The sequence below is a fragment of the Perca fluviatilis genome, chromosome 16 (assembly GCF_010015445.1).
Source record: "Perca fluviatilis chromosome 16, GENO_Pfluv_1.0, whole genome shotgun sequence".
Taxonomy (NCBI): domain Eukaryota; kingdom Metazoa; phylum Chordata; class Actinopteri; order Perciformes; family Percidae; genus Perca; species Perca fluviatilis.
In genome coordinates, this window is record NC_053127.1 from 26968431 (window position 1) to 26983437 (window position 15007).

At 38.7% G+C, this 15007-nt stretch overlaps 2 protein-coding genes across 3 annotated transcripts in view; one reads left to right on the plus strand and one right to left on the minus strand.

Annotated features, from left to right (window-relative positions):
* The first annotated feature begins 2889 nt into the window (after positions 1-2889).
* LOC120544222 (spermatogenesis-associated protein 22) lies at positions 2890-7060 on the plus strand. Of its 2 annotated transcripts, none has more exons than XM_039777846.1 (8): positions 2890-2989; positions 3360-3442; positions 3736-3873; positions 4178-4367; positions 4896-5253; positions 5361-5481; positions 5564-5661; positions 6595-7060. In XM_039777846.1, the coding sequence occupies exons 2-8, from the start codon at positions 3403-3405 to the stop codon at positions 6784-6786; spliced, it is 1137 nt and encodes a 378-aa protein (XP_039633780.1). In that variant the 5' UTR covers positions 2890-2989; positions 3360-3402; the 3' UTR covers positions 6787-7060. The 2 variants fall into 2 exon arrangements, with proteins under 2 accessions (XP_039633780.1, XP_039633781.1); XM_039777847.1 differs by having other exon boundaries at positions 2900-2918.
* Positions 7061-7231: 171 nt separating this feature from the next.
* The window catches only part of LOC120543912 (transmembrane protein 211), a 105918-nt gene continuing 98142 nt past the window's right edge, over positions 7232-15007 (minus strand). Inside the window, exon 3 of the mRNA XM_039777299.1 lies at positions 7232-9696. Coding sequence (XP_039633233.1) covers positions 9470-9696 — 227 coding nt within the window. The 3' untranslated portion in view covers positions 7232-9469. The remainder of the gene's footprint in view (positions 9697-15007) is intronic.

The window sequence follows — 15007 nt, forward strand, 5'->3', positions numbered from 1 at the left end:
GTAATTTAAACTTTATTGTATAGTTATTTTAAAGCTTTAGTGCATACATTTTTTATATTAATGAACGTCCGTTACATTCAAGCCATTGCCAAAACTCTCTCTGTATTTGTCTGTATGGCTGTGTTCAGAAGATTGTGGCAACTGTGACTTTCCCGGGCAGAAACTGGAGTGAAGATAATTACCTCTTCTGAAGAGTCCACCATGTTTATTTAATCCTCCGTGTCCTCCTTGGTTACTAGCAACTGTGTGGAAGAGGTCATGGAAGGCTTGTATCATGTGGACGCGCCGACAGTTTTGTTGTCATTACTTAGAATTCCTCATGGGGGAGACTTAACAATGAAATGATTTATAATGTTTACTAATTATTAGTAATGTTATAGCCTTATTCATGCTATTTTATCAATAGATTAGTGTAATATAAAATAATAGGTTTATACATTTAGATAGTTTAGATAGTTAATACTTTGTCAATGGTTAATAATTGTTTTGTAAACCATCTATAAACATTATTTGGATGCTATTGTAAAGTTGCAACTAATGCTTAATAATAAGTTAATGATTAATAAATGATTTATAAAGCATCAAGTAACATTCATTTGGCAATCTATAAAAGCAATGATTATTTGATTATTTGTACACTGATAATAACTATCCTGTTTATATGCTTTACAAAAAATTATTAACCATTAACAAAGTATTGTATTCATCAGATGCAACTTTATAATAGCCATCCAAATAATGTTTATTGACGGTTTATAAACAGTTTCTTAATCATTAACAAATACTTAATATAATATATAAAAATGTTATGATGTGTGTGAACAAGCTGTTAAAATAACAAATTATAGCATAACAATTAGTAAACATTATTAATTATCATTTAGTTAACAGTAAAATAACTATTAACTTAAGTTTAATTAACTATCAATTTACCATTTATTAGCGATGGTATATATATATATGTGTGTGTGTGTGTGTGTGTGTGTGTGTGTGTGTGTGTGTGAACATACACAGTATACTTGCAGAAATTGAAATTAATAAATGGGTTTGATTTACTAAAGATCCCAGCATTTACAATACAGGGGACCAGATGTAGGCAAATGCTTCTGTCATCCTGATTTCATCCCCAGATTTTGAAGTGGGGTACAAGCCCATTTTACTAGTCCCAACTCATTAACTACAGGGTGCTACCTGTTTTAAACAGTGTATGGGCGATACACATCTGAACTGTTTTTATTTGTAATAGCATGATCTCCATTTAGCCAGAACTGCATAAACAAAACCCATAAAGATATCATATTCTTTTACTTCAGAACCTAAGTGGTGCTATAGCAATCATGACTTAGTAACTGAATAATTATTTTTGGACTCCAGAGCAGAAATTAAAGAGATTCAGAGTATTCAGAAAGCAGCTAAAAATTTGAGTTTTTTTTTTTTCTCACCTGGGATAAAGTCTAATCCATTACACAACTTGTTTGCTAATCCTAGTTTCTCAGAGGCAAAGGATGTAGTGGAGGCCATCCTGAATAGACCATTCATGCTGCTGTTGCCATGGATTCACTGATCGAGGAAACACAAGACAGAGAAGCCATGTGTTAAGATCAAAGAGTGACCTTCTGACTCTCAGTGAGGATGTCACACAGAAACTCTGAGGCTGAGATCAGCCTCAGGCTATGTGCAAAACGAAGGGCAGAGCAGGTGCAGCCTTTTCCTTTGTCTTTCCTTATAGTCTCTCAGACAAGATGCCTCCATCTCTATTTATTTTAATTAATCTGCTGAAACACCACCAGGAATCCATTGAGGTCCACATATGAGTAGAGCATTGCAACCAACCATACTTGGACTGTAGCAAATGAGATGAAGCTTATAACATGTGCCTTGATTTCCAGTTGATTAACAAGGATTTAGATGGGAATTTTGTGTTTTTCTGTGGCTAAGAGGATCCTATTATGGATGAGGGAGATGGACTGACACTTGTGTTCAGAACTAGGATAAAAAAAAAAGTCTCAGCTGGCTGTAGGTGTGCTCTCTATCTATCTCATTCTCCCTTCTCCACTTCATTTTGCACAGCAACTTCATCCCTCTTTCATGTGGAAGGTAATGCCTCAACTATTGAGATCTTGATACTATTTTTCTATGTGCAAAGTAAAACTAGCATCCTTGGACAAATCACCTGATCCTGATCACTGGTTATACATACCAGTCTAAAGATTGACCAATAAAGTCAAATAATTTGGCTCAAAAACCTGGATGCTCCTCAATTTGTTTTAGATTATTTTGGGGCTTTTCCACCTTTATTTGACAGGACAGCGAGGTGAGAAAGCGGGGGAAGACATGCAGGAAATCGTCACAGGTCGGATTCGATACTTGGACCTCTGCGTCGAGACATAAACCTCAAAGTATATGTGCCTGCTCTACCACTGAACCAACCCGGCCACGGATGCTGCTTAATTCATGTCTAATGGCGCGTTCACACCGCCCGCGTTTTTGGGGGGCTTTAAGATGCGATAAGACTCCAGCCCTAATGTTTTTAATTTTGCGTAGGCCTACTGGCTAAGTACTACCTGATTACATTATAAAAAATGCCAAACAGATTTGTGTTCTTTTACAATTATCTCAAACAAAGTGGTAAAAGAGGAGGGAGGGCGAACATTTAAGTGATGGAAGTGATGCATAAACGACTATGTATAGGCTTCAATATGAGGCATACAGTAACATCAGTGACATATGCCTAAAATATGTTTCCTTATTTTAAAATGCACCACAAACAAGCACTGTAAATTACAAAAAATACTGTTTTTTTACTGTTATTTTCAAAAAATGTTTTTGAATTACGTGAGTCTTTGGACCTCCGAGCTTGCTAGGGGATCGTGAAGGCAACATCCGTCACCAGTGTTTGGCGCGTGTCGCTTTCCAAGGTGCTGACCTCTAAGGGACCCTTCGTCGTAATTTTGGTTTAACTTTTGTTAACTTTAGCCAACAAAAAGAAGTTAGTAATTAATTAATGTTCATAAAAAACAATTTGGGCTTGTTAAAGAAAGAACAGTTACAACTGGTAGCTTACATTACAGCTGTAATGTTACCTAGCTAGATGAGCTGTCTAAACATTTATTAACTTTTTAGCTAACGTTAAGCTAACGTTAAGCTAACTTAAGCTAGGTAATTTACTGTAGCTAACGTTTAAGTTGTTGCTAAACTAACACATTAACTTATAAACTGTCTTAACTTTTCAAGTATTTTCAACTTTGTTAACAGACTAGTTTTTTTCACAGCCGAGTGGGTGACAAACAGCAACCAGGACATCGGTTTAAATGTCTTTTCCATTTTCTTATTTGGTGCTTCTCTTCCTGTAACCTAAGAGCTAACGTCAATAACCTAACAACGTTTTTAAAAGCCATCACAATGAGGAGACAGGAAAACCAGCAAACCAGGTCAACAGCAGGTTTGTAAAAGAAATGTAACGTTAGTACACAATCTCCACACTATGGTTACTTAATGGCTTCACAAATGGCAGTGGCTTAGTTAGGTTTCCAGGGTCAGTAATTAGTGTCTTGCGGTCTAATGTTAGATACAATAATACAGTAATACATATGTTCTGCTTGTTCTAGTAAAATTTGATTTGTTTGATAATAATTCAACTATTCTTACATTTTAAATATTATTACCTGTCCGGCCTAATATAGTGGGCAGTCTGATGTTGACGTTCACATATGTTTTTTCTGCTGTGTCCATCAGGCTGCCTGTCTGTGCCGCTCTTTAACCAGAAGAAAAGAAACCGAGTTCCTTTGACATCTGCTCCCTCGGAGAACGAATTCTTCTCCCACAGTGAATACATGGCCAGCAGCAGCTCAGCCACATCTCACAGCACATCAGGTGAAGCATTCAGGCTCTTTAAGCTTCTACTGGATTTCAGTCACTAGGTGGCAGTATACCCAAAGAAAAACATAAAATGTAAATATATTTTAGAAATGCAACTGTTGCTCTTGAATGTTGCTTAATGTCTAATTTAATGTTTAATGTCTGACTGTTCACCATCTTCTGCTGAATCACACAATTAAGAACATTTTACATTAAAAAAGGACAATATTGTAAAATGTCTCCCCATGAATTAAGATACACAGCTACAGACAGATGAGGCTGCCATAAGATTTTCCTCTGAGAATGTACCTTTCCTCAGGTACCTATGGATGTTACCAGGCTTCAGGTCCGTCCTCTGGTGCTCCACTACACCACCAGTTGAACAGGCAGACCATCCCACAATCTACTCCACCCCAGCTTTATGGCAGCTACAGACCTGCTCCTGGACCTGCCCCTGCAATGAAAACCTTAACACCCATAAAACATCCATACAAATTTGGAGGTACAAGGTATGTTTCAATCACAACAATGAAAAATGCTGAAAAATCATAAACCCCCAAATCACAAACGAGCTGTTTAAACTGGACCATTTTTTCATATTTTCAAATAATACATGGGTGGTTAACCATCCAGACACCTGAGAAACAGTTGAAAAGCTTGACAGAAATGTCGACAACACGACTTTGTTCATAGCTGTAACAGGCAGCAAACAAATTGTGTTTGAGCCATGATTTTACTGTACCTTGATTTTCTCACTAAATAGAGTGTAGTACCTGGCACTGACAACATATGAAAAACATATCCCAAAAGCCATAGACGAAAGAAAAAAAGTTGAATGTGTTTATTGTGTGCTTGGTTTCAATTTGAGATTCCAGTATTTGAAAATAGGTTTATGTATTTTCATTTTCAATTCAATTTCAATTTCAATTTCAATTCAATTTTATTTATAGTATCAAATCATAACAAGAGTTATCTCGAGACATTTTACAGATAGAGTAGGTCTAGACCACACTCTATAATTTACAATTTATTTTCAGCTCTAAGATGGGACCGGCCAGCAACCCAATGAGACAACAGGATTTCTGCTCCAGACAGAGCACATATCAAGCTCCCAACATCAGTGAGAGTGCACAAATCAAGCCAACGCCTCATACTGGGTTTTCTCAGATGGGTCAGCAGTCCTCTTACAGACCGCCCAATCCCACCCATCAGTATTCCCATCAGCCCAGACCTCTGCCAGCTCCTGTCCCAGCACCCAGCAGGCCCTCTGCTCCTGCAGCGCAGCCACAGAACAACTCCTGGAAGTTTACTAACAGCTTTGGGCCACAGAAATCACCCAATGTGGTAAACTGGAGCACAAATCAACCTAAGACTGCACGACAGACTAAAACTCAGGTAGAAAAATATGTGAAAAATATATATAATAATATACAAAGATTTGAAAATTTGCCATTAATTGTTGTTGTTCTGATCACTGCAGCATTTGTATGTGTGCTTAACAGGACACATTTCCAATGAAGCCAGCCATTGAGAACTCACTGAGGATCCTGACTTCCGTTATTGGTGGGATGAGACACTGGAGCCAGTTTAAAGACAAAGTGCCATACTTATTTGAGATATTTGGTCAGTCGATTAGGAGTTGCTGTTGTCAATGATGTGTATTTTTGAAACACCATTAAACTGACAGGCTGTGCTCCTCCCTCAGCTACTCTCGACTCTGCGGTCACACTGGGTCACCACGGAGCCAAGAACTTCCTCATGAGAGACGGGAAGGAGGTAATGACGTGTGTCTTCTATGAAAATGTGAGTTGGGGAAAAAAAGCTTTCTCTTAAGAAGTGAATGAATGCATCTTGAGTTTATCAGAGGACAATATAAATTTGTTCACAATAACTTGCCCTGAGTCTCCTCAGCTTCAGTCATATAAAATGACTTTTTATTAAAAATGACTTGGTGTTATCCACGTTTAGTATGATGATTATGATTCACTTTGGTTATACTGTATATTTCCTGTACAAGTAAACCTGTTAGTGTGAATGTATGAATTAAGTTACTATCATCATCATCCTTAGTTTGAATTTAGAGGCTTTCACATCTACTCAAACTCAAAAATGTTGAGGAATTACTGAATATTGTTGATACTGGCTGTGAAAAGGTTGCTCTTTTCACTTGACCCAGTTTCCGAACATTACCAGTGACTCTGTTAAATTATTTATTACAGTGCAGTGTTTCAGTTAATCTGATAAATAATCAATCAGGTAATATAACTAGCACAATATTGTTTAATTAGTTTTATTTTTGTTTCACAGGGTTATGATCAGCTAAAAAAAAGGCTCCACCCTTTTGTGTGTATGATGGTTATTGTGGCTATTGTGTTGGTTGTTTCTGTTGTTTTTCTGCATGTGATGTTGGGGTAAATCAGTTATTCAATCTGGCGGCAGCTTGCTGTGAGGCTGCAGCTTTCTATAGTTTTAATGTTATTTTTGTCTAATTTCCCAGGATCCATTTCCCCTCAGTCTCATTAATATATTTGTTAATAAATGCAACCTTTTTTGCTCTCATTCCTGCATATCAACCTGCTTCTTCAACCTCTTTAAAGTTTTCCGGTGCCAAGCAACATCAACTTCCCTTTATATCGAGTGGTGACCAGACACTGGCATTTATAATACTATATTCAATGCAAAGTATAAACATAAAGTAACACTGGAATCTGACTTAATCTGCCTCTTGTCCAACAGGAGCAGGAACTGCCCCGTCTCATCCGGGGTCAAGTTCATCGCTGTGTGGGAAACTATGACCGCAGTAGAGACGTCCTGATGTGTGTGTCCGTCAGACCCGGCCTGCCCTCAGAGCAGAGGAACGCTCAGGAGGCCGTCAAAGCCTGCGATGCAGAAATGAGGGCGCTGGTCAAATCACTCAGTGAAGTCTGAGCATCAAAACTGTATGTATCAACAGCCATACAAGACGAATCGGAAGAAAGTATACCAGTATTTAATGAGTGTGCATGAGAGCCAAGCTTAGTGCTATAGAGTAATAGATCAGTCTTGTTATGGGTAGAAGTTACAAAATAAAAAATAAAGCATGTTTTGACCTGTAGAGGCCGCAGTTGCGATGTTGTGCTGAACTTTAACAGCTGAATTCACTTGCATGTTCTGGCGTAAATGTTTTTGTATTTACTTGTGAATATAAAGAGTTGTTTCATTTAACGGAAAGTAAAGCCTCTCTTTTTGTAAGTTCTGAAATATTTTTATTACAAAGAAAATTCACAGAACAGCAAACATTGTTTAGAGGTTAATTCAGTTAAAGCAAACACGATGAGGTAATATCTCAAAATATATCTTTGAAAAGCGGGGCAGTTAAGAATAACATGTGATATCAAGTACAGTTAGTTTATTTACAGTCAAACATCACAATGGACAAAACAATAATTCTACTCTACCAAAAACACTTTTACCAGTGCTGAGACTTTACATACATTTTTTCAACAAATAGGGGAATAAGTCCAGTGCAGTCACGCCAGTCATTCCCACAGTCAAGCACAGTATGAGGTCCAATACAATACCAACATTTCTCTCCTGACCTTCTTTCAAATATGGCGACATAATCACAGCCATTTTCTTAATGTCAGGACATGTCATTATGGGAACCAAAATTTGGGAAATATTTAAAGATTAACCCACTAGCAAAATCCGACCCAGTATTCAACACTAACACGCACATAAACACCTACTAGAAAAGGGAGTCTAGCTTGATAAAATTGGCAGTGTACACGGAGAGTAAGTGGAGAAGTAGACATTTTGTCCTTGAAACATGACAGGAATGGTGCCAGCGTCTTAAAAGGAGAAGTGGATTGACGAGAACACAGCAATGCATTAGCTTACTTGAGGAGCTAATTATTTTAAGCCACGTTTTACACATAATGTGAATAACGTCTCAGCGCAGATAACCAAAGGCGAAGTTCAATTTGTACAGCTCCCTTCTCTACCACTCCATTTCTAAATCACGAAAGACAAGGGTGCCAGGAATTAATCTGTTAGCTGCATGTCACAACCTTTTGATATAGCAATTCAAGAGATTTACCTCTTCTAGATAATTGGCAAAAATGTCTCAGGGCATAATTGAACACAAGTACACTGGTTTCCTTTTTTTTTTCTTCCCTTCTCTCTGCCATTACCTCTAAGGATTAGAAGACATCATCTTTTTTTATTCTCAAGAACATTTTCTCAAGTTAATGAGATCATACTGCATGAAGTACAGGAGAAAGACTTAATATTTCAGAGGAAAAAAGTATAATAGAAGAGAAAACAAAAAACACATCACACAACAGGAATCCACAGTTATTCAGCAGAAAAAGATAATTGTATTGAACTCTTGTCTTGGTTATGTTAAAAGGCACAAGTTGGTCAGATCACATTTAAAATCTAGATCATTTGTTCTACCATTAACAAAGCCCATCTCATCATGCATTTTGACTAAATTCCTACATCTCCCTGCCTTTTGCAATAATTTTTTCCTGAATTAGAGTGTTTAGTATTGTGTGTTGTAGACAGAAAACAATTGCTCATGTTTGACAAGCTAGTTACATTACACAAACAGTTCAGGGGAGAAGGTTAACAAAAGGATGCAGTATCCCAACATAACATTTTTACTCTGAAACCACTACTTATTATGATTCACTTCTTTGTTATGAGAAGAGATTTCCATTTGTCCTCTCGGCAGGTCTGATGCTGTGTCCATTGTCCGTTTCTTTGAGACAGTTAGTAAATGCACTGTCTTTAAAAAGCTAACACATCTTCTTGACTCCTAATGTTGTTCACTGCCTGGTCAAAAGACCGGAAGGCAGACAAAGTCTGAAGAGCAAAAATCCTTCAAAGCGTCAGATTTCTCTTTTCAATGGGGTATTTTGAAACCTTAAACATTAGCTCTGTTATATCCAGACCGTATGTACTGTACAGTCCAAACGCTTTAGCACAATACATTGTCAGTAGATGCAACTCATTAAGAACTGACCCATTAATATTCTCAGTCTTCGCCCGTTTAAAGTGTCTCTCATCGAGTCGAATGTTCTTCAAAACCTCTTACTGAAACATTGGATTGGACGGGTCGTACTGCCACATAACATCACGCTTCCACTCTCTTTATGCAGCCAGCCTCTAGTCTGTTTTGGAATGTTACATATGTTGACTTGTTACCCACAAAAGAAAAGAAGGGGAAAAAACACTTAATTGTTTAGCAAGTACTTGTTATGTTTGTGGTCATGTTTGCTTAAATCATGTGAAATGAGGTCCTTGCATCTTCTGACTGCATCGTCTGCAGAACTGACATGAAGAAAACAGAAAACAGTTAAGTCAAAACTGCAGAAAACTGATGATAAAAAAGCATAACCACATTATTGTAACATAAAACATTCCATCTATATGAACTGAATTTGAAATAGTCACATAACAGATGCAGGAAGACAGTGTTTGTTGTTGAGTGTCAGCTTCAGTTATCACTGTCGTTATCCCAAACAGCATCACCTTTAAAAACGGGATGCAGCTGTCTCTCCATGACATCAAGCCCAGGTTAGAGAGAGTGGTCACGAGGGGGAAAGCAAGACCTCGTAACAATGCCCTATAACAGCGTGGGCAGAGGGGTGGGGGACAGCTGCTCCTTGGGTGCATATTTGGCAAAAAAGGGCAAGAAGACGGTGAGCATGACTCCGACAATAGCCAGCATGTAGCCCCAGCCGATCTGGCACTCGCCAGCGTAGTAGATGTCAGAGTCCCCGCAGAAGGACCTGACCAGTGAGGAGTTTAGGCCAAAGGGGTAGACCAGCAGTCCAGCAGCCATGATGAACACTGCAGAGAAGACAGAGTGGGTTAGACAGCGAACAGTATATTCATATAGGCTGTTGGAATCACAATCAGAAAGGAGTTTAGTGCCGCAGTAATTACCCTACATGGAATTTGCCTTGGTACATACACAAACATATTAAACAGTAATAAGAATTAATCAATAAATACAGAAACAAATATATACAAAATAGCTGTTCAGTATAAGAGAAAGGAGGCTGAATGGGTTTAGTGCAGAATGCAAAGAAATATAAGGAAGGAGGAAAGATAGAGAGAAACAGCTAAAATATTTAATCTTTCATAGATAAAATCTTAAGGATTCATTAAGAGAAAAGTACAAACAACTATTTTAAAGGGTTGGTTCACTCGAATACAACGCATATTCTAGATTACTGGTGTGTCAACTGAGAGCCACTGGGTGGCAGTAGAGGTTTTGAAGAAAAACCTACAGTCTCAGTGAGAGTTAAGTGTGTAATTTAGATACTTCATTACCTCGATTTGAACTTACACTTGATGATTTGTTGCCGTGTGTACATGTAAAAATAAATCACGACCTAGATAGTTTAAGTCCAACAGTGGCCAAAAAGTGCTTTTAATGTACTGAACAACAAAAGCTCTGATGACCTGTAATTGACAGAAACTAATGCAAAATCATTCATGTCTCCTTAAATCCATTTGCACTCATTATTTTAAAACTCCGGGGCTTCGTGTACTTCTGCTGCGATCAGCTTTCTCATACACTATCCTCGGCACCCATGCAGCCAGAGAGCGGCTCACTTTTACAAATTGAGTCAAGTCTCCCAACCCCGTGCTACCAAGCAGGTATTGACTGCGCTACAGGCTATCATTGCTGCTCTTAGTCATTCTGAGTGCCGGCTGGAATCCCATTACATTGCCAGGTGTCATAGTTGTTTTAGCTTTGGTGGGCTGGAGTTGCTGGAAAAGCTTGAACTTGTGATAGTGAGTAGCTCTCTAGAAAACACAACAAACACATCTTTTATTACGCTCTATTGATTTCAGGAGATGTCAGTTTTCCTACTTTCAAGGGCAGCAGCTTCGCGGTCAGTGGGAAACAGTGCTCATATGAGAGCTACTCTGCAATAGCTGTATGAGTATCAAATTGAGGGTTTGTGTGGGCAGTGAAGGATTGTGCTGGTAGAACAGGGATGAGGAGGTAGGAAGCTTTCACTGATGTTCTAGTTGCACACTGGGGACATAGGGATTGACTGTTAGGAGGAGGAAAGGGATGATAGGGATAAAGAAAGAGGTCTGAATGTGTGGAGGAGAGGCATCTGTTGAGGGTAATTTGTCTAGCCCGCCGTAGTGTCTCTCTGTGGAGTTCATTGAGGGTCTGCCTGTCAGCCTTGCGTATCCCAACCCTGTACCCAGCCCTCTCAGAGTGGCCTTAGGTTTTATCTCTCAGGGCCCAGCGCCTCAAAGCTCACTGCCTAATGACACTTTAATGACCTTCTTTATCAAACTATCATTGGCTTTTGTGGAAGAAACCCAAAGGCCACTAGCCTGCTACTCTGAAGCAAACTTGGACACAAATGTAAAATGGATAAATGATGAACAACAAATGATGAACCACCAAAGAATCAATACAGAAATGATCTCCAGTCTTTAACAGGTGTCAGGTAAGCAGGGTGAAGGCTGGATTTGATCATTCAGAGCAGGAGCATGCAGGGCGGGTGTCTGGATCAGATAAGCTGCAGCTCAGGCTGACTGTATTCTTCAAGCCTTTAATGAGAAGACAACTGTCGAAACACTGTAAAATCAACCTCAAATCAGAGGCAAACTCGAAATGGATCAATTTCATCCTTTTAGATGAAGATCCTGAGAGGGATAAAACCAAACCAAAGGGGAACTTTTTCTTTTGTACACATCAAAGACTTGGGGTGTACTACTGTTGTATAAAACCTTTTGTGGATCCAGAGCGAGCTGCATGAAGTCTGATAAATTGCCTTAAGTGACGTCAATTGAGTCAGTGTCGGATGGGGTTGAAAACTACACGTTTGAAAATGGGAAAATCATCTGGGGGTGTAGAGTTAGAAAGAAATTATGTTACCAGACCTCTGTAGCCCACTTCTGATCTCTGCTCGAGGCAAGCAGCTAAAGGCTACATTAGCCGCTACTAGCATAACACACCTGTATCTCCGACAAAACTGTTGGCAGTCAAGGTTTTGACAAAGAACAAGGGTGTGTGGAATAGAAAAGTCCTTTGTCAGTATCTCAACATTGTAGGAGTGCAATGCTAAAGTGCTTTTAATGCCCAAATGCCAGACTGCATGTATTGCATACTGTACAGGATGCATACTGCAGAACAATGAGGTCTACATTTTCTGACAAATTTTAAAATGAAGGTAGGTGAAACAGCATTCTAGGTTCCACTGCAGGGTGGATCAACCCTATTTCAACAGGGTCTTAAATGGCCCAGTAATCTAATCCTATGAGGAATGGGCAGTATGACGAAAGAGGCTGACATGACACCAAGATGCCATGCAGGGAGGCTGAAGTTTAAAAGTGTTCATTACTTGTGCAGCCAGGAGAGCAATGTGCATGTGGACTCCTATAACTGAATACCTCTGTGTTGTTCACATCATTGGCTAAAATAAGAAAGCAGTGACAACAGCTGCTTTATTATTGTTATGAATAACAAAAAAACACTGAAAAAAATTCAAGATTGAGCTTAAAACAGAGACGGCACTGGTCAACATGGAAAGACTCAAATTTTTTAGGACTGTGCGGAAATTATTAGGGGGGAAAGGGGGTCAGAGAATTGGTAGAAATAAACATTTTATTTTTGCTGAAGGGAAGTTAGTCAACATTTTTGGGAAGAGAAGGGGTAGACTCTTAACTTCTTTTTGTCTTCCTTCTTTTTCGATTTAAGTGAATCTAACAGTTACACAACAAAGATAGCTTTTGTTTTGATCTTTACATAGGATTCAACTCCCCAATAATTTCTGTACAGTCCCTTACATGTTTTAAAGAGCTGTCCACAGTAGCCACCAGGCAGTAAAAAGCTACAAGGGATTCCATCAATTACCTCCATATAGACTCAAGTAGCGGACAGTTTACTAACCTTTAGAGCTGCAAAGATTAATTAATTAATTGATTAATTGTCAACTATAATCAGCAACTATTTTGGTAATCGATTCATCGGTTTGAGTCATTTTTAAGTTCTCTGATTCTAGGTTCCTTAATGTAAATATGTTCTAGTTTCTTCACTCTTCTATGACCGTAAACTGAATATCTTTGAGGAAAGTCCAGTCCTTTCTCCACAGAGAGGAATAAAAGTGAAGAGGTGTGGAGAGAATGTGTCAGCACCGATCACATGAGTGCTGCTGAATACACGAGGCTATCATAATGGCTCAGAGATGATGAGACAGTGAATAATGGAGAAGTGTTAGCTGGGCACTAATGTGTCCCAGTTTCATTGTAAACTTTACATACAGCGCCAAAGAAGGGGATTAGGATTTAACATCCCTGAATCTGAGCTGTTGCTTATAAGCAAAAGTGGCAACCAATAGTTGTTTTTTTATGTTTCTTAAATTACTTTTTCATTCACAACACTTACAGTCTGTTAATCTAGGATAAAACGTCCTTGAGTTACTTGCTGTATTTCTTATTACTGACAACTTGTTTGAATGCACACTTCAGCAGCTTTGAAGTGCTCACAGGCTTTAGACTGAGGGACTGAAATATTGATTTGGAAAGGCAAAACAGCCATTAACACAGATTTTTCATTGTTCATCATTCAACCTGTTTTCAGGTAGCTGCAAGGCTGTGGAGGCCTTTATGTACCCTAATGAATAGCAATACCTTCATGGGCTTGCTCCTCTGTTTTCGTGTAATGGATTTTTGCGACAAGAAGCAAAATTAAATAAAACTGAGGAAAAAGCATTGTACTACCATACAAAGAAAGACACGGCTAAAAGAAACTTAAATCTCTTTCTCAGTGGTGTAGCAAAAAGTGGAAAGCTGCTCCCAGAGACAGTGAAACAGGTTCACAGCAGTGAGAATGAGAGAAAGAGATTGAATGGGTTTGTGGGGCAGGAAGGTGTGTGATAACATGACGTCCAAGCTTGACACCGAATCAATTCCATCACTCTTACACAGAACTCACTGGTTTAGATTATTACCCAAACCTACAAGCACACCAATCATAGGATCACTCATGTGTCATATTTCAATGTGAATGCCTGTAGAAATCTGGTAACTCTTGTTAGAAAGTGTCAGAAATCCAATAGACTCTCTTCGCATTCGACATTCATACACCCTGTATGTAATATAGAATTCATTCTTCTACTTCTACTTCATTCTACTCAAGATATTAATATTAAAGTGATGGTTCGGAGTAATTTCACCCTAGGGTCCTTTGCACCATGACCTCGAGCCAAACACCCCCCCCAGAAGCTTTTTTCACCTGGGTCTAACATTGGGAGAGTTAGCGTAGAGTAGCGTTAGCCGCTGAATAGCTTAGCGCAGAGGCTAATGGATCCGAAGTGTCTCTTAACATTACCCCACTAATAATGCCCGAAATGATACCAAAGGTCTACACTAGTATATATAGGTTATGCACTCATAAAACGATGTATTGTAAAGTTTGTAAGTACACCAGAAGGTTATGTAAATAACACTTGCCTGCTGGCTTCTGCTCTGTGCTTTTGTTGTTGTTGCTGTTGTAATTGCAACAAAAATATTTTTTAATTTAACTTATTTTTAAAGTAAGTGCTGTAGTATAACTAACGGGAGACAAGTAATAATTGAGGTAAGTTTGGAGACATTACCTTATTTAATCATTAAAATAATAAAATAAATTTTTGTTGCATCTCTTCGTTGTTGTAATTTGTAGATGTCCCTAAGCACTCTTACTACTCCGTAGTAACAGCAGCAGCAGCAGCAAGAGCAGAAGCCAGCAGGCAAGTGTTATTTACATAAACTGATCTGGTGTACTTACAAATTTTACAATCCATCGTTTTATGAGTGCATAACCTATTTTACTACTATTGACGCGTTTGGTATCATTTCGGGCATTATGTGGGTAATGTTAAGAGATACCGGATTACTTCTGCCTAAGCTATTCAGCTGATAAGCTACGCTACGCTTCACGCTAACCACAAAATTAAGTTTCTGAAGTGTTTGGCTCGAATCATGGTGCAAAGGATTCTAGGGTAAATACCATCATACTAAATTCAATTCTGTGAGCTTCGAGGTCCCCTTTCATAACAATGCCAAGACCTCTGCGTTTGGATCAAACTCTATTGCCACTGTGTGCTGGCTGTCATAACTCTGTTAGCGATGGGAGGGGTTGAAT